Source organism: Xenopus laevis, chromosome 7L (genome assembly GCF_017654675.1).
Source record: "Xenopus laevis strain J_2021 chromosome 7L, Xenopus_laevis_v10.1, whole genome shotgun sequence".
Taxonomy (NCBI): domain Eukaryota; kingdom Metazoa; phylum Chordata; class Amphibia; order Anura; family Pipidae; genus Xenopus; species Xenopus laevis.
Genome location: NC_054383.1, coordinates 15,289,939 through 15,312,905, shown reverse-complemented (window position 1 = coordinate 15,312,905; position 22,967 = coordinate 15,289,939). Strand labels below are relative to the sequence as shown.

Genomic DNA, 22,967 nt, shown 5'->3' with positions numbered 1-22,967 from the left:
CTATTTAACTGCTATGCCAATTTCTTTTCCATATGGCATCTAGCTCATACCTCCCAAGTCCCAACTGTCACATTTTTCGCGGGACAATCCTGATTTGTCTCACTGTGTCCATAGGGGACATTTATGGACAAGGCAGGGTGCAGTCCGACATGTTTATGGCTCTCGCCCCAGGTCTGTGTGTTTCAAAACAGAGATCAGAGACCTGTGCTCCTCCAGTATTGTATATATATATATATAACATGTTGTATAACACCAGTCATATTGTAAGAATAGTGAAAGGTGCTGATAATATGTGGTGCCTGCAGGTGATAGTGAGATATTTACTTTGTCGCTGAGTTGCCTGAATATCCCGTCACTGATCAGTAAGTTGGGTTTTTGCACATTAGTGATAAATATGTCGGCTCTCTCTCTCGGTCACACGAGTCACAAGAAGCACAAACTGACAAGAAGTTGCTGAAGGACAAAAGTCTTGAATCCATTGCCGCATTTTTCCTTGTCCCCTAACCCCCTTCTGCTGCTCTACCCTACGGTAACAAAGGGAAGAATTTGTTCTCTTGCTACGAAAAGAAAGTTCATCCTATCATCAGAGATCATGAGGCAATCAATAATAAGGCTTATCAGATGGTACAGTATCCAAACAGTAAAGAGGCAGAGAGCTTAAGAATTGAATTATTTATATATAATACACAAAAGCCATGAATATCTTGTAAATAATTATATTCTTATAAACAGTGAGTAGTGATGTCATCAGTTATAAACAGTGAGTAGTGATGTCATTTCTGTCACGTGACTCACTGAATCTTGTGTATTATAATAAAGTACCCCTAGTTGCAAACTATGAGGATATTAGAGGTCACCTCGGAGTTCCATGACCTTTGGCCTCATGTTATTATATGGTCATGAAACTCCTTTATTCACTATATGTTTACAAAGAATGTGTGTAGAAGTTTGTATGTCTGTTGTGTGGAACTTATTTGAAATGTTAACAGATAACATTCAGGATTATGTCCTGGAGAATAACATTATAACAAGAACTCAGTATGTTTCTTTATAAGGGCCAGATAATGTTCATTTGCACATAAGAGTGCTTAAAGGGGAAGGAAACCTAGTTGGCGCAAAAACCCTCCCCCCCCCTCCCGTGTGTTGCCCACCCTCCCTCCTCCCCCCTGGCCTACCTGTCCCGCTGGCGCAGTAGATCCGTACCGGCGAAATGCTCCTACTGCGCATGCGCCGGTCAAAGCAGGAAGAAGATCGCGTGGAAGAAGATTGCGTCTGTGAACTCCATGGACTGGACCTGCGCAGAAGGGTAAGTAACAAGTTAGGGGCATTTGCCCAGCGGGACGGGTAGGCCAGGGGGGAGGAGGGAGGGTGGGCAACACACGGGAGGGGGAGTGGTTTTTTGCGCCAACTAGGTTTCCTTCCCCTTTAAAGACACAGGGGCAAATTCACTAACCCGCGGAGTTGCGCTTCGAAGTTTCGCCAGGGCACCGCTAATTCACTAAAATCCGAAGTTGCGCTCAGGGAGGCGAACAGTAGCGAAGTTGCACTAGCGTTAATTCGTCAAGCAAATCGAAGTTACGCTAGTGATGCCTAGTTTGCATACAGCGCCAAGTTAAAGTTGAATGTAGCAGCAAATACATTACACTACACAAGGCTGGGAAAGCTTCATTAAATAAAATAGAGTTGATATTTTGCCCTATACAAATTACCACTGTATAGTTTAGGTGCCATATGTTAGGAAATGTAGGGGGGGAAGGAGGGTACCCCCAAAAAAATTTATGATATTTTTCAGCCTATCGCCCTTATAAAAGGAAAAGACGCCAGCGTTTTTTGGTACTTAGAAAAAATTTCAACTTTTCTTTCCCTATCTACTCTATTGCACTTTGCCTGGTCTGAGGTGGCGAAGGCAAGTCTGGCGCAAGAGGTAACGTTCAGTAAAATGCGCAAGTTAGTGAATTAGCGTAGTAAAGGACCAGTAAGATCAAAAACATTTTTAAAGAAAATTCATTAGTATACCACGAAAAAAAAACCACCAAGACAAATTAAATTTTAAAATTGCATAGCCTTTATTAAGAAATAACTTATCGAAACTCCGCTTGCGCGCCTCTTCAGAAAAGGCGACACGGCGACGATCCATTGTGCGGCGCTCGTTTGCTCCTCCCTGGCTATCTCCTATAAGAAAGACAGGGAGGAGGAAATCGAGCACCGCACGATGGATCGCCGCATCGCCTTTTCTGAAGAGAAGCGCAAGCAGAGTTATTTCTTAATAAAGGCTGTGCGATTTTAAAGTTTAATTAGTCTTGGTGGATTTTTTTGCATGGTATGCTAGCGAATTTTCTTTAAATATTTTTTGATGTTACTGGTCCTTTAACCAGAATGGGGCACCTGATGCAGTGGTGTAAAGGTGGCAATAGACGCAAAGATCTGCTCGTTTGGCGATGTTCCCCGATATGTCATTAACGAGCATAGCTATATTGGGGGTAATCTGAATGTTCGGCCATATGGCCGAACGATCCGATTACGATGTGCAATGCAGTGGCGGAACTACCGGGGGAGCAGGGGGATGCGAGCGGGCCAGGGCCCACACCCCCTCAGGGCCCCCCGGCAGTCCGTTCGCCGCTGAAAATGCGGCCGTACGGAGGGGGCAGGGCCCAGCTGCGCATCACGCACCAGGGCCTGCCCCACTCTAGGATCGCTACTGGCGCAATGGGCTCCGGCGGGATCGGTCAGCTCAAAATCAACTTGTCCGATCGACCAAACGACCGATCTCCGCCGGACGAAAGATGTCGCAACTCTCCACACACGATCCGAAAATCGTACGAATCGAGGATTCGTACTATAGGATCTGTGCATCTATGGCCAGCTTAACTAAAGAGGAAGCAGACCCCGGGGTCGTGGGGGGGGTCCTGGGAAACGGGAGCGGTGTGCATGCGAGCAGGAGGATGTGTCTGTGTGTGATGTAAAAGTTTTCAGTGCCCCAAGAGAGGGAGTACGCAAGCCCACAAAGCAAGGTGTTAGCTTTGAGGGCCCCTTAAAATATTTTTGTGATGGTGGGGTCCGGCGTTATGTAGGTACGCCACTTACCTTAGGCATATGCCCAGCCTACACAGTTATAGATGGTAAGGAGGGAGGTGGAATGTGAGGAATGCAGGTACATCTACTGTAGCAAGTGCTGATTGGAAAGTGAAGGTAAGAGCCTCCCCCACCTTTATGCCTCTGGCATAGAGGCGGGGCAAGCATTGTATGATTGACAGCTGAGATTATAAAATACTTTTATAGCAGGTATGGATGTTTTAATAAAAATAAATTTAGGTTTCATGTTTAATTTAAAATGGACTTTAAGCTTTTCATGTGTGAGTGACAGGTCCCCTTTAAGTAAGGCAAATTCTTGATGGAGAAAGTGACTTTTGGCATTAGGATGGAATCTAACTGGAGACTTCCTCTGGATCATTTAAAAGTTAAGGTGGCCATACACGTTTCGTACGATATTCAGTGCGTGTATGGCAGGAGACGAGCCGACCAATATTGGCAAAAGACTTGGATATTGGTCAGCTCATCACTTGGCCTGGTCAGAAAATTTGGATGGTGCCCGAAACATCGGCCATTGTTAGTGCTGAATCATCAGATACAGGTAGAATTCTATTGTTTCTACCTGTATAGCTGACGATTTAGCTTTAAATGTCTGTATTGAAAAGGAACAATCTTTCCTGCGACCAACGGTCCAATGGTTATTGTAATGTGTATGGCCACCTTTATGCAGGAGTTACTTGAATAAAAGGTTGAACTCAACATGTTTTTTTTTTCAACCTCATCTGCTATATAACTATGTTAAAAAAAATGTTATCCCCTTTTCCACCTGAAGCATGAAATAAAGATGTTCTTAAACATTGTAATCCATTCAGTCTGAACTAGTTCACGTTTGAGCCCTTTGGATTCCTTTGGTTTCTAGGAAATTGAGATGCTATAGAAGGCTACGTCTGTTAAGTAATGTGTTTCTAGCTGAGACTCACCATGACTATTGACCATCAAGGGGCAGTGTCGGACTGGCCCACCGGAATACCAGGAAAACAACGTGGGTCCACGTGACAGTAGGCCATTTTGCTTCTAAACATTTGGCCTATTTCATGGTGATTCCCTTTTTCTTTATGGGGAAAAGGTGTTATAATGGAACAATATAATAGGTAGAGGTTGAGTGAGGATAGGAAGAATAATAGTTTGGAAAGTGGGCCCACAGTCTAAGGTTTTCTGGGGGGGCCCTGGTATCCCAGTCCGACACTGTCAAGGGGCCTCTTGTCTTAATTAAGTTATAATGGACTTGTATGTTTGGACTGAGGAGAGAGGCTACCTCCGCTGTAGTCTGATGGAGAATTTTGTAAGTACCGGTGTTCAGCAAAGCCATTTTGTGGCATCAAGCTTTTTGCAGCAACATTTACAGAGTTCCAACTTCCTCTGGGGGTCAGACAGGCTGAACATGGGACAATCTGAAAACTAGTGGTGCAGATATCGAGAAAAGTATAAATTAGAGAGTTGAAAGAGTAGTCTTCAACTAGTCGAAAGTACAGGGTGGGTGTGATGGTGTAAGTACCTCTCCAGGCCAAAGGTTAGAGATAGGACACATATCAAGATCCATGGCTAGGCATGTGTTAGTTACAGAGTCAAACTGAGAAGAAGAAAAGAAATGGTGGGAGTGGACCAGGACAGCAGGAAATATGAAAATATATTTTGAATAAAGGAAAGGTCGTTTTTGGAGTAGGACCAGTCAAAAGTGCAAAAATGTCCAAACTCTTTCTTTATCATAAGCACTGACTGCCCTTTCAATAAATCAGTTTTGCCGTATTTTAATTTATCTTGTGCCGGCTCAGAGCTCGACTTGTCTTTACAAAGCGCCTATCATTTGACTTGTCTCTAGTGCAGATAAACACATTGTCGTAATAAGCAGAAAGAGATCTGATAGTGGCAGGAGAATGCTTCCGCTGGGCCGTCTGGGCCTCCGGCAAGTGGTAATTTGACAAGATATCTATACGTTAATCAGTGACCACTTCATTCTCTGCATGTGAACACGACATCCACTTATTACATTACATCGCAGTCCCGTAGCCTCGACTTGTTAGGCCGGCAATCTATACATGTCTAAGGCTTTAAATGGCTGAGCCATGGAAGATGGCCTCATTAAATTAACACTGGTGATATAATACAACTTCTAATGGTCTGGGAAATCACGCAGATGGGCATTTAAAGCTTGTATTGTTTAATAAAATATTTATTTCGTGCAGCTAGCCAAGGAAATGAACTGTTATTGAGCAGGCATGCTAAGCAGATTTGTCTGGCACACTGTTTAATTTTAACATAACTCTCCCTTCCTTAGACAATATTATCATTATGGTCCAGTGCCAACATATTCAGCTTCTCTGTACAACAAAGTGTGAATTTACTACGATTATGAAAAATGTGTATCTCTGGAGAGTGATCATTATGTGTAGGCTGCTTATCAAACAGTTTTTATATCAATCCGTGTTCCTATGTAATCTGCATATATTGTTTTATTAATTTCTGCTCCCTAGACAAAAATATCAACAACAAATATGTAATAGTAATCTACAGTAAATCATCATCACCATCATTATTAAATACGCAGCTTTTTTCAGTGAATTTTAAAGTCTGTATCTCCCTGCAAAAGCCCCAGGAACCACAGGAAGAGAACCATTGCTTTATTTATGATTTTTATATGGCCTCTTTGAATAGGCCGTAGATGGGCTCTATGTCCTGGAGCCTGGATGACAACCCCTATACTATACCCCTGAAATGATATACTAATTTACCAAGTTCAGCATATATACAGTATGCAGGGAATAGCCCTGTTTTTTACAGTGCCGTTTCTTATTGTGTCTGGTGCTCTATGGGTGATATTGGAACCACCAGCCCAACCTGTGCTGCACAGTAATACAAATACATACCCATTAAAGATTCTAAATTAAAAGCTACTAGTTCATTGACCAGTTTTACTGTGTGAAGGTATGACTCAAGCTTTATTTACCCTTTATGTGCTTCTGGATTGCCTATTTAACCTTTGTTTTATGGCAACTGCCATTGATAGTCTGGTCACCATGGTGCTGATGTAGCGTTTGCAAAGCAGCAGCTGTTTAACACATTGTATGTTTGCAGGTCTTCATTTACTCTCTAGATTCAGTTTAAATAAGACATACACCATAGCAAGCCAGGCGAGAGACTATCACTCAATCCTTAATCCGGGTGAAAAAAAATTCTTACAATTTTGTTATGTCTCCTGTTTGTTCCAGACAACTCTATGCCTTGGTATCTTTGAAATAACACCGCACATTAGTAGACAAAGTGATTAGCCACATCCAATTGCAATGAGCCATCTGCGGAAAAGTCCCAGGCCTTGTCTTGCCCACAGCCACCTGCCTACAGCAATGATTTTTATGCTTTTTTTAGTTCTAGTGCTACTGTCTAGAGGTCAAGAAGAAACATTTGGTCTTAATAAATAAAATTAGTAGAATGCAAGCAGAAATCTATGGGACCTTTATGAGGCCCAGCCTGAAGGATAAGTAGGCTAAAAATGGCTCTCTTGGGTGGCACTATACTTTAATGGCTGTTGAGAGTAATCTTATGAAGGGCAACGTGGGGCTGGACAGATTTTTTTTGAAAAGGATCTTGAACTCAACATGTCTGGAAGGCTTTGAATTAGAGAGAAAGTATAAAATAAAAAGTGTGAACAGATGGGGAAAAAACGGAAGAGCAGGAAAGGAGAAAGAAAATTGTCGGAAGAAAAAAAGAGGGGAAACAATTGGAGTGGAAAATAGAGAACATTTACAGAAAAGTAGATGGGATTGGGGAGACAATTGAAAAATGCAAAGATTGAAGAATGGAGGGGAGAGAAAGAAGAAATGAGAGTATGGTAGCAGAGAAGAGGGGATGCAATGACTAGAGAAAATTAGAAGAGTAAATGAAAGGCATTTGGGCCCCTTTTTCATGTTCCCCAATTAAACATTGACCACACTCTTGATAAGCCACTGTCACTGTATCTCTTAGGCCTCAAGATATAACTTAAGGCAACACATATATTTTACCACCAGCAATTCACTTTGTCACCGGGGGGAAAGCATTTGGAGGAGATCAGGTGGCTGCAGAAGAGGAGGTTTGTCGCAGGCAATTCATCTCCTCTTGTTATTGACCTTAAGGAACTGCTCTTGGATTTTTACTAGATATTCCTAGATTTTTCTATATATGACAGTCGCATCTTATTAAATGTTGTGCAAAACAAATGGAAAAGCTTCTCTGTGGTCACATTGTGTGTAACATAACAATGCCATGTTTTCATTGATTTGGAAGCCAAGCAATAAGCATGGAAGACAATGGCCCCATTATGTGTTTATGAGGCTTCTTTGTCATGCTTCTCATTCTATTAAACACATTGTGCTTTTAATTGCCCTGTTTCGTTGCCTCATCATGTTTGTTTCTCTTTTATAGCACTCTATAATGGGACTAAAAAGGGCAAAATCTTAAACATGTGGAAAAGACAGATAAGTGTTATGTCTTTTTCCATTTGAACCACCCTTGGGAATCTGCAAATTAAAAAAAAAAACCTTCCTTTACTGGTGTGGCGTCTCAATCTCCTGATTCTGATACACCAAGGCACGAGGGAATTGAGAGAGCATTTTTTGTATCTAGATGGAGTTGTTTATTATCACTTACGACTTTCTATGGAGTTATCATGAGGCAATTGCTTCATTCTCTCTCACAGACAGAATATAAAAACTTGCTCTGTAATTGTTCAGCACATTACCATTAAAATGTAATTGCAAACACGGACAATTTATTTGAATAATCAGAATAATATGGCTGAGACCACCACAACCCTAATGGAAATGTTGAGTAATGCCAGCTAGCCGACTTCTGATTCAGTACAGGCAATGAGTTCCAGGAGAGGTCCAGAAGAGCTAATAGATAATGCCAAAACATTACTGGTATTTAGTAATATACAGGTCAGCTTCATCGTACTGGTAGACTGTTGTAATGGGAATCTTAATAAGACAATTGTCTATGTTTACATTATATACCTTGTAGGTTTCATAGCTCATCACATATGCCCTGCATCATATTCCCTCTCTAAATCTATCAAATCATTTTAAATCTGTACCGGTAAATATTTGGCATGGCCAATAATAGGAGACCATGATGATGTTGCAGGCCATATAGTCTACTCTAGGTAAAATGGAGCCTATTTATCATCACCGGTGATGTTTCCCACAGATACCGAACAGATCTTTGCTTTTGTTTTCTATCTTGTAGGTGACTGTTGAAATCTAATTGCTGATTGATTTATTATGGGCAACATCACCAGTTATGTTTTCCACCAATTTTTCCACAGCATGATAAATAGGCCCCTCTATCTTTTATAAGTCTTTTTGGGATTTATTCAATCTGTCATTGGCTAGGGAAGCTCCTAGGTGCCTCTGATTCTCTTAATAAATGCCATGAATTTGTATCCTTATGCCATAATATCGTTCTTCATTGTGTATATGATTGTAGAAAGTTCAATGTAGAGCAAAATATCTTTTCCTCTGGGCACACAACCCCATTTACATTTCTTCTCAAAAGAAGTGATAAATTGTGAAATGTTGGGTCCAAAGATAAAATATGTATGTACTTTATATTCTGTAACGCTTTATAGAGTCTTGGGTCTTAGTTTTCAGTGGTCCATTTTATCTGACCACAGTCGGTCTGTCCACACTGATAATTTTTGGCAATTCTTATTCTCACCAGATGTCTGGGGCAGTATGATCTACATCTTCGCCTTACTCTGTGTCAGAGCCATTCATTCCAATCTGTGTGCAATTTTAGCCCTCTGCGTGGATGGCCTATACCAAGGGGTCCCCAGCCTGTTTTACCCATGTGTCACCTGCAAATTTAAATAAAAGTTGGAGAGCAACACAAGCATGTTAAAAGTTCGTGGGGTGCCATATTATGGGCTCTCATTGGCCACCGGTCGTTCCAACGGGGAAGAGAAGCCAACTGGAGCCTTTTTTTGGCAACAGATATGGTTTTTATGCACCTAAAGGTTGCCTTCAAGCCAGGAATTCAAAAGTAAGGACCTGCTTTGAGGCCATTGGGAGCAATATCTAATGGATTGGTGAGATCCCCTGGTCTATACCTTCAGCCTTTAGGCCAGTTGGTCAAGTACCTTCCAGGTCCACCGGTATATGGCCACCTTTACTTGGCATTAAAGTACTTTCAATAAAAACCTTGTTCTTCCTTAATAAAGTAGATAATGGATGCATAAACTCTTAATGCTTGGCTGCATACAGTTGGGTGCAGTGCCATTATTGTATTTCTCGTGGCCTTACTTTAAAAACTCTTCCTAGATTTACCCCAGATGCAGATAGCAAGTGCTGCCCTTCTAGTATAAACAGAACAAACATCTCTTCTTTGACTGCATGCAGTAATTATTAGTAGAGTCAGGTCCAATAAAAACTTTTTGGGATGGACTAAGCAACTCTTTACAATTACCTTCTCCTCTTCCAAGTACCCTTCTAATACATAGGGTAACCCACTCACCACAACTTTACACAAGAATCCAAAGTAAAAATCACAAATGTATGGGTAAGGGCTTCAGGAACCTATTCTTAGACTTTTGATCCCGAAAGGCGTTGCAACAAGCCCATCTGACCCTAACTCGTATGTTTAAAGCACCAACATATTCCACAGCACTGTACAATAAATAGATATATACACTGAACCTACAAATCATTTCTTTTAGTGGGAGAAATTATTTTGGAGCTGTAACCCATAACAACCAGTTAGTAATTAGGACTAATTCGTCAACTTCAGTAACTCTAATGAAAGCAAAATTCTAATTGTTTGCTTCGGGTTACTACTCAAGAGTAACACTTTCACCTCTTCTGTGATTCTGATCCCACCCAAACATCTGTACATCTTCTCCGTAGACTTTACTGTTTTATAAAACTATTTCAGAGCTCTTCATAAACAGTGGGTGAGTGTCTGTTGCACTGAAGTAGCAAATTGAATCAGTAATGTGTTTTGAAAATGAGCCTTGTAAGGTTTGATGGGGTGGAAACGTACGGATACCAATAGTTATTCACAATGCAGCCCAATAGGAACTGTGCTTGGCTGGGTGCCACGGCTAATGTCTTTTTAATGGCAGACTAGCTTGTAAACCCATTTGGGTGAATTGTATTATATTATCGCACCAAGCAGGGTGGTAAATAACTTTTCGATTGAACCATCAGTTAATTTATTTTCATTATTACTTCACCAAGCTGAATTGCTTTGCAGTTCTAGTTCTAGGAAAAAAAAAAGTGGCATTCAGTAACTGCAATATTAGTGTAGAGATTTTTTTTTTTTATATTGGTTTGTACTGGTTTGGACTGCTTTTTGGGAAAGAGATTACAGTTTTGACCAGGAATATTAGATTTTCATAGGACTATGCACACTGCAACCATCCAGCGCTTGACTTTGTATTGCTCAGGGTCATTATTGATGGATCAGTGGTCATGGACAGAACAATGGTTAATGCTCAGTAAAAAAAATATATATGGGCCATTTTAGATTTAACAGTATAGTTTTTAAAACCTTTTTGAATCTCTATGCCCCCATTAAAATCTACTTGGTTGCATGGTAATCTTTGGGTGTGTTAGTGCTCAGCTATGCTGCTGAGCTCTAACGCCTCATAGAACAGAATGGAGTTTGTTTTCTCAAAAAACATTTTTACCTTATTAATCTGAATCCGCCCAGCTGCTGCATCCTGGGCCTGAAGTTAAAAGCAGTTTAAGGGTCGGGGGAACACAGGCAGATTCGGGGAGATTAGTCGCCAGGCGACAAATCTCCTCTTCTTGCGGCGACTAACCTCCCCGATCTGCCTTCCCCTGCCTTCCGCCGGCTAAAATGAAAATCGCCTGAGGGCAGGCACTCTGAGCACTTTGTTTTCCAAAGTCGCCCGTAATTGCCTAACGAGGAGACTTCTGGTGCCTTCAGAAAACGAAGAGCTCCGAGTGCCTGCCCGCAAGCGATTTTCATTTTAGCCGGCGGAAGGCAGATCGGGGAGATTAGTCGCCGCGAAGAAGAAGAGATTTGTCGCCTGGCGACTAATCTCCCTGAATCTGCCCGTGTACACAGACCCTAAAGGGATGCTGTCATGGGAAAACATGTTTTTTTTCAAAATGCCTCCGTTAATAGAGCTGCTCCAGCAGACTTCTGTACTGAAATCTGTTTTTCAAAAGAGCAAACTGATTTTTTTTTTTGTCTAGCTCCATGTCAGATTTCAAAATTTAATATAAAAAAATCTGTTTGCTCTTTTGAGAAATGGATTTCAGTGCAGAATTCTGCTGGAGCAGCACTATTAACTGATGCGTTTTGAAAAAAACATATTTTCCCATGGCAATATCCCTTTAATGTTGCCCCATTTGTGGGATTTAGGATTTATGGCTTGTATAATCAGCCCATGTTACTTAGGCCTTCTGTTCCCCAAAGTCTACCATGGGAGCAGGAAAACTTATAGTAGAATTGAACCTCTCAAGACAAACAAATGAAGGAGTTTCAGTTTCTCCCATTTATAAAGCAGCAGTGATAGGGAATTGTTTTTATTTTTTGTGCCCCCCCCCCCCCCAGTTCTTTGGGCTGAAAGCCGAGTTCAAGGACACAATTTTACTGTTGGGCTTTATATTAAAAGTGGCATTGTAAAACTTAGAGTGTATTTGTTAAGTGTTTCTGACCATCACCCACTGTGAGGCTCAGAAGTTATAGATAACTCCACACCTTTCCCATAGTGTTCCTGATTAGAGTTTTAGGGGTAAATTTATCAAAGAGTGAAGTTCCGCCACTAGAGTGAAATTCTGCAGCTCTCAATTAATTTCTATGGGATTTTGAAAGGCGTATTTATCAATGGGTGAAGTGAAAGTTCACCCTTTGATAACTACGCCTATAAAAACCCCATAGAAATGAATGGAGAGTGGCGGAATTTCACTCTAGTGGCGGAACTTCACTATTAACTTCACTCTTTGATAAATATACCCCTTAGTCCATGGGTAAATATGGTTGCCCTCCATCCATGGGTAAATATGGTGTGTGGGGCAAAGGTAGGATCAAGTTCAGAAGGCCCCCCTCCTCCCCTAACTGGAAGAGTGTTGAAGATTATGGAAGGATCATAAGGTCCTTAGATCTAATAAGTAGTGTTGCCCTGCACTGTTTTAATCAATCTTCCCAAGTTCTATAACACCAGGTCCCAAAGGAGTGTGTAGGTCCCCACTTAATACTCATAATCCCATACACCCAGGCCCAGACTGGCAATCTGTGGGTCTGCTGAAAGATGCCATAGACACTCACTATTTCATGGGATGGTGGGGCTGTTTGGGCCTCTATGTACCTAAAATGCCAGGGCCTCTTTTGATTCTTAAATAGGGTTGCCACCTTTTCTGGAAAAAAATACCGGCCTTCCTATATTCTTGCCGTTTTTTTCCTACTAATAACATTGGCATCAAGCGTCATTTTTACCGGCCAGGCCAGTAAAATACCGGCCAGGTGGCATCCCTATTCTCAGTCCAGACCTGCATCCCCTCCCCTCCTTTTAGGTCGTTTATCAGTGTTGCTAAAGGTAAAAGTCAAAAAGTTGCAAAATAATTGAAATCAAAAAGATTTAATAATTATGTTAATATATATGAATCTGTCTGTCCAAGCAAAGGCATTTCTGTCCATGCTGATGTGTCCTCATTGTCCCTATTCTAGTTATCCCTACAGTGAAGACAGCAGCCAAGGAAAGCAATACATGAACACAAGATGTCCAGCTTGGTGCGACCGGATTTTAATGTCCCATTCGGCTAAGGAGCTACTTTTAAAGGTAATACTTCTCAAGGAAATGGTATGGAGTCCATTGCATAAAGGTCTAATAGGACTTCCCAACCTGATACCCGTCAGCTTCTGAACTACAACTTCCCCTTACAGCTTTTGGCTGTTCAGCAACGACTGGAAGGGATGAAGATTGAACATCTCTGATGTATTATACAGAAAATGTTTAATAGATGTTATATCATATAATATATTCTTTGTATTTTTAGGAAGATACAGTTATGGGACCTGTTATCCAGAATATCTAACAGATATTTCCATCATTTGGAACTTCATACCTTAAGTCTACTAGAAAATCATGTAAACATTAAATAAACCCAATCGGCTGGTTTTGCCTCCAATAAGAAATTAATTATATCTTAGTTGGGATCAAGTACAAGCTACTGTTTTATTATTACAGAGAAAATATTTTTATAAATTTGGATTATTTGGATAAAATGTAGTTTATAGGAAACAGCCTTTCCGTAATTCAGAACTTTCTGGATATCAAGTTTCAGGATAACTGATCCCATACCTGTGCTCTATTAAAAGCATAATTAAATTCTTACTAGGGATGTACCAAATCCAGGATTTCCCCAGAAGATGTTAAGTGACAAGGCAGTGCGTTAGTGTATGGTGCAGGTATGGGATCTGTTATCCAGAATGCTACCGTTATCCACAGATGTTTCCATAATTTGTATCTCCATACCTTATGTCTACTAAAAAATCATTTAAACATTAATGCCTCCATTAAGGATTAATTATATCTTAGTTGGGATCAAGTACAAGCTACTGTTTTATTATTACACAGAAAAAGGAAATTATTAATCACCTTTTAGTTAGTTTAGTTCTGTATGTTATAAAATGACCAATACTAAGCAACTTTTCAATTGGTCTTCATTATTTATTCCAGTCTCTGGCTGCGAGGGTATTTTTAGTCGATGGACAAATTGTACATTTAAACGATCGTTTCGAGATAATCGTGGTCTCACGATAACGAAAAGCTCTTTTAAAAAACCTTTACATCTGCGGCCAGCTTTAGAGGCACAGTTGAATTATGTGAGTTTTTAAAAACTTCCAGAAATTCGAAATTAATCAATCAAAATTTATTTTAAAAATCTCGTTTTCAAACTCGGATCAATTAAATTGACCCGAAAACTCGAATTGGGTTTGATTCAATTTTAAAAAAACTAGATTCGAGTTTTTTCTCCGATGTCAGGAAGGCTGCAAACAACTCCAAATCGATCCCTGGACGTCTCCCATTGACTTAAACAGCAATTCGGCAGGTTTTAGGTGGCGAATAGTCGAATTTCGAGGACCAGAGTATGATAAATCTCCAAAATCGAATTCAAATTTAAAACTCGAAACGAACTCCCTAGTCGAATTTGACAGTCCTGACCATAAAAAAAATTAGAATTTCGAATTTGAATTTTCAATTCGACCCTTGATAAAGCTGCCCCTTAGTGTATATATAGCCTAATGGGTGTATCTAATCTGTATTCAAGTTTAGGTCGTCTCCCATTGCTCGCTTCTAATAGCTTCACAAAGCTCCAAGCTGCACAATAGCCATTCATGGCATACAATATCTGCCCGAGTATCTTTCAGTGGCAATGCTGAGCCGGCTAAATTTGATTTCAGTAGCCAGGATGATGTCTAACACTTCCCCGTCTCCATTTGGAGAATGAATGGCGCTGGCAAATTAGCCCCACACACTAGGCGTTACAGATTGTACAGACATGGGGCTGTAAACAGCTTTCATGCCACATCATCTATCATTCTATGCTCGGTTACCTCACCATCATGTTATTTTATGCTTCCTGAGCCCTAAAACACCAAAGGTTGCCCGCGGCCTGCGAGTGCCGTTGCTGCCTGATAGCGTGCAGTAATGAATGCTCAGCCAAGTGTGCGCTCTTCCTGCTTGTGCCGGCCTGTAATTTGTTTATCTGTCTAAAGATTATACAGTCGGAAATCTACAATTTTATGCTGCCTTTGTAAATTATCAAGTCTCTTTGTGATGAATGCGTTTCCCCATGTGATGGAGGAGCCGGTAAGAAGCTGAAATAGGGGAAGGTGTTCATGCATACAGCGCAGAAGGTTATGGGTTTTTTATGTAGTTTTTGCAGCCCAACTATGATATCGTATGAATGTGACCTTAAGCTTGCCTAATGCGTGACAATAATTTCATTTCTGGCTGGTAATTTTCTTTTTTTTTTTTTTCTTAAACTTCAGTGATTGGAGAGAATAGCCTTAAAAACTTCTTAGGTTGACAATAATATCATCCTGTCCTGGCTAGTCTTTATTTATGTGAAAGCATATAAAGACTCCGTTATCCAGAAAGCTCCGAATTAGTCCCATGGTTTTATCCAAATAATCCAGATTTTTATGAACTACTTCCTTTTTCTCTGTAATAATAAAACAGCAAACTGAGATATAATTAATCCTTATTGGAAGCAAAACAATCCTAATGGGTTTATTTCATGTTTACATGATTTTCTAGTAGACTTAAGGTATGAAGATCCAAATCACAGAAAGATTTGTTATCCAGAAATCACCAGGTCCCGAGCATTCTGGATAACAGGTCCCATACCTGTACCAAGAAATAAGCGTTCGGTGTGACAGGGTAATATATATGGCTTTATAAATAAAACATATACTGAAAAACACAATAAGTCAGTATTAAGAAGAATAATGTAATACAGGTATGCGACCTGTTATCCAAAATGCTTGGGACTTGGGGTTTTCCGGTTAATGGATCTTTCAGTAATTTCTATCTTCATGCCTTAAGTCTACTAGAAAATCATTTAAATATTAAATAAACCCAATAGGCTGGTTTTGCTTCTAATAAGGATTAATTATATCTTAGTTGGGATCAAGTACAAGCAACTAGATTCAAAAAAATTAGAATTATTTTATTAGAATGGAGTCTATGGGAGATGGCCTTCCTGTAATTTGGAGCATTCTGGATAACAGGTTTCCGAATAACAGATCCCATATCTGTGTGTGTGTGTATGTATATATATATATATATATATATATATATATATATATATATATATATATATATATATATATTGTGGTGCGATGGTTGTTCGTTAGCTAAATATATTCAGTTTTCAGAAGATCCCATCTTTCTTCCTGAAATTAATTTCAGAAATGGATTTTTCATTAGTGGTGGGGTGTTCTTCTGCATTGCTAAGCTCCAGAGCTCTGCTAATTAATGGCTCAGAGCCCTGCAATTATATAAACAATTGGTTTCAGATTTAACTACTGTGATCCGAGCGCCGTCCTCTAAAGCAAGAGTTTCAGCCATAAAGCATGACATAACTGCTGCGTTGTGTATAAAATGCAATAATGACCATTTCTGATGACCATAAAACACCCAGTAGTCTTCCTTTTGGTAATGTTACTCTGCTCCCCATTTTGCTTGTTTTAACAGTCTGAAAACGACGAGCGAATCGTGTTGTACGACCACATTGGGCCAAATATCTGCATGGGAGACCACAAGGTAATGATGTCAGGCTGCAGGCTGTGGTTTTGCTTATTTTAGTTGAGACCAAATTATTTTAGGAATTTACTGACCTATGAGTGTTTGAAGAAATTTGGAGGAAGAAACCTCTAAATTAAAAGGACCATCAAAAAGGACCCTTTTGTTAAGGTGCTACAGCCCTGGGATGACTTGGGCAGTCAGTCAATCACACAGACCTTATCCTACATGAAAACCCTGTACGTCTCTTAATAATCTTAATATATATTCAATGTTACTATTCTTCAATATGAAGGGAGATTGTGAACCCCCCCAAATGGCATCTTTAAATTTATAAGCAGGATTTGCATTTCATGTAATATGCATATAGAGCATAGCTTATCGTGCATGCATATTATAATTATTTAGGGATCTTGTCTGCCCAAGAAAATAAACCCACATTAAAGATGCCTGGCTATATGCACCTTATTTGGTTATTACTCAATGTATTTGGTGCTCTGGAACAGATATTACTCCATGTTGTCTGCCTGCCTTGGGCATTGCTTTTTGCCTCAGTGCAGCAAAAGCTTGCTATTCTTTAAAGGAGAACTAAACCTCCCAATAAGAAAAGCCTCTACCTACTACTCTAGATAGTCCCCCATGCCTGCTTCCTCCCTGCATAATTAATTATCCCTGAAAGTGTCCCTAACACAGTACTCGCGTATCTGAGCAGAGTAAGCACAGTGGAGCTCATGGGCGCCATCTTCCTGCTCTTCTATATTCTTTGTGTTCTCTTCAGCAATTTCCAGCACTTTTGGCGCATGCACAGCTACGAACTGGAAGACTGCTCCAACTGCGCATGCGCCAATACGGCATTCTCTTAAGGAAGAATACCGAAGAGTCGGAAGATGGCGCTCATGAGCTCCGCTGAGCTTACTCTGCACCGATACGCGAGTACTGTTTTAGGGGCACTTTTAGGGGTAATGAACTATGTGGGGGGGGAAGCAGAAAGGGCGGCTTATCTAGGGTAGTAGGTAGGGGTTTTTCCTTATTGGGGGGTTTAGTTCTCCTTTAAACCAGTGATCTCAAACCAATGGCTCATTAGCAACATGTTGCTCACCAACCACTTGGATGTGGACTCAAAGCAGAAGCTTATTTTTGAAATCCTGGCTTAGAGGTAAGTTTTGGTTGTTTGAAAACAAGGTGTACTGCCAAGTAGAGCCTCCTGTAGTTTGCCGGTCCACATAGGGACTAACAAATGGCCAATCACAGCCCATATTTGGCACCCCAGGGACTATTTTCATGCTTGTGTTGTTCCCCAAGTCTTTTTACATTTGACTGTGGCTTATGGGTAAAAAAGGTTAGGGGCCCCTGCTTCAAACACAGGTGAAGGGACATCATCTGAAGCAAGCCTATTGGACGGCAGAGTGCAGAGAGCTTACATTGAAGAATAGATATTTGCTGGCTTTGTAAATTTGAGATAGAGATTCAACCTACAATGTAAAATCAGAAATTGTAACATGAAGGGGGTCACTTTGTACCTTTGTAGTCTCCTCTAATTATCTGAATATGAAACGTGCCCCCAACAAACAGTCTGACTGGTTCTATAGATCAATTTGAAAACTTTAAAAATAAATAAAATAAGAAAGGTTGATTGATGGTTGGGTCATTAATTGGCCATGACCTGAATGGCATTCACTTTCATGTAGTGATGAATCCAAAAGAAATCCAAGACAACCATAGAGCTGCCTCATGTGGTCAGATATAAAGAATGTCAGTCCATTTGTGGCCAACTAAGGGCATAACATGATACCTCTGTTCCAGAATCAAGGGCAAGAACTTGGTAATGGACAATTCTGGCAAACCCTTTGTATCTTTGCAATCCAGTTTTACCGGTAGTATAAGTGTTCTCATCAGTTTTTGTCTTTTCTTTTTGCAGCCTGTCTTTCTGTCCTTCCGAATAGCCACCGGGGCAGGTAAAACTAATGCACATGTGCACAAGTGTTGTGTCGTGCAGTGATGTGGTGGTAAATATCCCTTTATTTGAATTCCGTGTTCCTTTTTTTATATATATATTATTTTTTTGTTGTTGTTGTTGAGCTCCAGGTTTTACCCATGTTAATGAAATGGGAACCCTTCTCATTTAACAGGGAAAAGATGCCAGCACATGGAAAAGATCTATCGGGAGACAACTTTGTGAGGACGCCAACAGCGCAGAACATCGACCTTCCTCAGAATAATAAAGCAAAGTCCTTACAGCCACATTTGTAAATTGCGGATCATCCACTAGGCTTCAATATCCCAGCTCCCGACGCGCCTCACATACCTCACTTTCCTGTGCAGTCGTAATATCCAGTAGAAACGTGGACATTTTGTTTTTAGATATCACAGATGTGTTGTGTAGCCAAAACTCTATCGGATCATGCATATCAATAGACTCGTTCTTGTTTCTGTGAAAACCCAGACAGAAATAGAAGACCCAAAGTTTACTTCCTCACCCGCCCCACTATGGTGGCCATCAACCAGTTGACATCAAGGTCCAGGATTCTGGCCTTAAAGAAGCACAACACAATCATTAGAGTGAATGGCATGAAATGAAATTATATCCCTATCTAGACTGACATTGCTGTTCAGTAGACCTGGGTTTGATTCCTAACACTTCCATAGTGGTGGCATCTCTCCATCATCACTTTAGGAGTCTTGGTCTTTAAGGAAGCACAGAGCAATCTCTAGAGGGAACCTTTAAATTGCAATGCTGTCCCCCATCATGGGCGATAGAACTCAGGAAGAGTCCTATCAATTAAATTTTTAATGCTTACACTTTTTACAGGGTTCCTTGAACACTTTAAACTCTAATTTAGCAAAGAAAAAGAGTCTGCAGTGTGGGCGGGGGGTTATATACATGGGATCATCACGATAGTGACAGTTGTAAATGTCTTTTCATTGTTGACCGAGGCCTGTGTCCCGTGTGTTAGATTAGACAGGGGTGTAGTGCAATAATCTTGATCATCGTTAATGACCGTTTAGATCAATAGCCACTGAGCAATGATGATGACGGCTGCCACGCTCTAGATAAACCCCCCGTTTTGTTTCTTTTAGAATATTTTTATCCGTTCCATGTTATCTACTACACTGCCATGTAACATGGGGGGGGGGGTTTGTTTTTTTGTTTTTGAATCACACAGCAGCTGCTTTTCATTTTTTTTTATATGAATATAAATATATATACTTTTTAAAGAAACAAAAATAATAATTTATAAACCTTACCAAAACCTATGCTAAGTATTCCTTCCAGTATGGGGCTTGAGTGCCATATCAGTAACGTGCATTCAGGAGTAGCAGTTTTAGATAAACGTTCATCAGCAACCAAAATTTATATATATATATAGTCTTTACGTCTTTGTCCTCGATAGAGCTATATCCTCTTCAATACAATAAGTATATATATTAGCAGTTTTCACTTTGTTACTTACTATAAATTATTTCTATGTGATATTAAGGACTGAATGTGAAGTTTCTAGATAGGCTTGGGTGTATCTTTTAAAGGATTTTTGTAACCTGTTTTGTCAGTCTTTTTGTTAATGTATAATGGTGCCAAGTATTCTATATACGCAGTGATGACATGGGAGACATAGCATAGATTAGTTATTTTCACATGGACTTTTGTTGATCAGTGTTTTAGCACGAGGATGTCCAGCCTGCTGCCGTCTAATTGTTGTTGAACCACAACCCCGGCATAACCAGAGGCGGTTATTCGGATGATGCCGGGAGATCCTAGTTCTTCAGTATTTGTAGGGCCGGGTCGCAAGTTGGAAGTCTTTGCCTTCGCATAACCTTTAGCTGTTTGCAGTGAGTCAAAGCTCTAACTTAGCACCGTGCAGATGATCTGACCCCCAGAGTAGAACATTAAAAGGTGATTAGAGAGTCTGTTGATAACACAAACGTTTTTTTATTGATTGCATTTAGAACACTACCGAGTTCATGGACTATGCGACTAGAATGACGCTCAATTTTTTTCGGTTTCAATCACTACGTTTGGGAATGATCTTTCTTTTTGCTTTGGTTATTTTTTTTTGTCCGCTTGCAGAACATGCGCTCTTCACGAGCCATCTGATATTATTCAGCTTGTCTCAAAGAGGAGACTGCTCTGTTCTCGTGCCATGTCTTTTGTGTAATCTAAGCACACGGTTGTGTTTCTGTACATGGAGATTCCACTCGTGGTTGTGTCTTGATCACCTTGAGACAACATGGGCCCTGTGGTTCTCAACTTCAAGCAATAAAACTGTTCATTGTGAAATCACACTGTCGGGATTCTTTTATTTGTTTTTGTTGATTGTCTGTGTGTTTAGGAGCTTGCAACGTGTTCAGAGGTTGGTAGGTGCAAATGGGCAATGCTCAGAAAATGCTTAATGCAAAATGCAGCAAAAGGATATAAAGTATTGCATTTATAGTCTAATGAATACAAAGGTCCCAGTAAACCTTCATTTACTATTATCCTGCTGGATGTAACTATATTTATTCCCCTCTTGATTAATGCATCTGGTTTTGTTGGAAATGTTACTAGTTTGGCTTGCAGTCTGAATCTTGACTAAGCCTCCACTGTACACTGATGGTTTGGCCACATCTTTCCATAAAACCTTCCACAATCCACCTAGGTGCAGAAAATAAGCAGAAAAATGGTGCAAAACATAAGAAGAGACAGAATGGAAGCTGTAGACGTAATAAAAAAGGAAATAAAAAGAGTAGGTTAGAGAAAACGAAAGAGAAAATCAAGAGATAGAGTTTTAATATAAATAAAGAAAAACAAGCAAGAAATGGGGGAAAAGAGTAATGACCTTATGTCAGAAGAGGAGAGCCGCAGAAAAGGGGGAGAAAGGAGGAAAAGAATAAGAGCATAAGATAAGGAAAAGGAGTGAAAACTGGAAACAGAAGAATAAGGATTGCGAAAAATTGACAGTAGAGAATGGGAGAGATTAAGAGAACAATATCTGAGAAGAACAGGAAAAAAGGTAAGAGATGTAGAAAATGAGAGCGTATAAGAAATTGGTGGGAGAGAATGGGAGGGTAAATAAGAAAAGGAAGGTGGAAAAGAAGGGGAGAGCAGAAAAAAAGAGGGAGAGTGATGGGGTGAAATGTTTAGGTGGGGCGGTTGTGGGTTTGTATCTCTTCAACAACTAATAACTCTCCTGATGAAAATAAAGGTGTTGGTGGTCTCACAGATAGAGAGTGATAAGGTCAGAGACACACGGTCAGATTCAGGGAAATTAGTCGCCCAGCGACAAATCTCCTCTTCTTCCCAAACTGCCTTTCCCTGCCGGGGATTTTCATTCTAGCGAGCGGGATGGCAGAGCGCTTTGTTTTCCAAAGACACCTGAAGTTGCCTCACAAGAAAAGGCAGGGGAAGGCAGTTCGGGGAGATTAGACGCCCCGAAGAAGAGGAGATTTGTCACCGGACGACTAATCTCCCTGAATCTGACCGTGTGTCTGTGCCCTTAATAGTGGAATTTAACTAATTCAAAAGATAAGAAACAGAAGATAACAACATTTGACAAGAGAAGATGATAATTGAAGAAGAGCCAGGCATGTTATAACAGCCAGTCAGCATTTGCCTGAATCTACAGATTGCCAGTCCGGCACCCAAGGTAAAGATAACTATCTGCGCACACACCCCTGTTTGGAAGAGTTACTGGTGGGCACAGACCAAGTGACAGAGGAAAGGAAGAAAATCACCTCCTATAATTGTATGACGATGCCAGCACCAGGGGTGTCTCATTTTCACTGGAGCCCAAGAGAATAGAGGACCCAGTGGCACCCAAATTATATCTTTACAGAATAGGTTAAATTACAGATATTTTAATTATGACACTGACTTTCAGGCAACATTTTTCATTAATCCCCAACACTGGTGTTTTCTCATGATTCCCACATTGAGCAATTGGGGTAACATTCAGCAGTGATGCCACGTTTGACTAAGAAAACACTGCTGTGGGCAAAATGCCCAGAATCACTGCATGTGCCATGTGTGTGCGTGTGTATCCGAGTTAGTGTCCCTATACACAAAAGCTAATTCCATAATCTAATGAATAGTTTTTAGTTGCTGCTCTCTCCCCTCCCCCCTCCTGTGCTGGATGGATGGGGTGCGTGGGACTCCGCGAGCATCAGAAAGTGTTTTTTTTTTTGTTTTTTTTAACTTGGGCGATCAAGAATGAATGTAATTAATGGAGCCTATTTATTACATCATCAAATTCTAATTAGAGCAGTTGCAGCTGTGTGCTTTTCATCTGCCTAAAATGATTAATGGAATGGGTTTTAATTAGGTGACATGTTAATCTTTCAAATGAAAGTCAATGATATGTTTTCACACGGGACGCCGGCAACAAATCCGGCACATCGTTCAGGAGAAGTTTCTAGTAGTCTGAATTTACCCTTCTTGGCAGTTGCCATTTCTGCTTCTTCTTTTTTTAATTCTTGGCACAGAGACAATGGGTTTTGCAAATTCGGGGGGTGACGGGGCTCCAGGGACGCACACATAATGGAAACCACAGAGCAGCAGTTGTTGATGGGGGGCATGAGCAATAGCAAGATATAGAAAGGGCAAGATGGAGACGTCTGATGACTCACTTAAACTTGTGTATTATAATAAATA

The 22,967-nt window shown here is 40.5% G+C and overlaps 1 protein-coding gene across 4 annotated transcripts in view; it reads left to right on the top strand.

Moving 5' to 3' along the window:
* The window catches only part of inpp5a.1.L (inositol polyphosphate-5-phosphatase A L homeolog), a 315,415-nt gene extending 294,797 nt beyond the window's left edge, over positions 1–20,618 (top strand). For 2 of the 4 annotated variants that reach the window (XM_041570266.1, XM_041570268.1), the window contains 4 exons: positions 12,760–12,871; positions 16,295–16,363; positions 18,261–18,297; positions 18,472–20,618. In XM_041570266.1, the coding sequence (XP_041426200.1) occupies positions 12,760–12,871; positions 16,295–16,363; positions 18,261–18,297; positions 18,472–18,521 (268 nt within the window). In that variant the 3' untranslated portion in view covers positions 18,522–20,618. Of the gene's footprint in view, positions 1–12,759; positions 12,872–16,294; positions 16,364–18,260; positions 18,349–18,471 lie in introns of all 4 variants that reach the window. The other 2 variants (XM_018225155.2, XM_018225153.2) reach the window with 1 other exon arrangement.
* Positions 20,619–22,967: the final 2,349 nt, after the last annotated feature.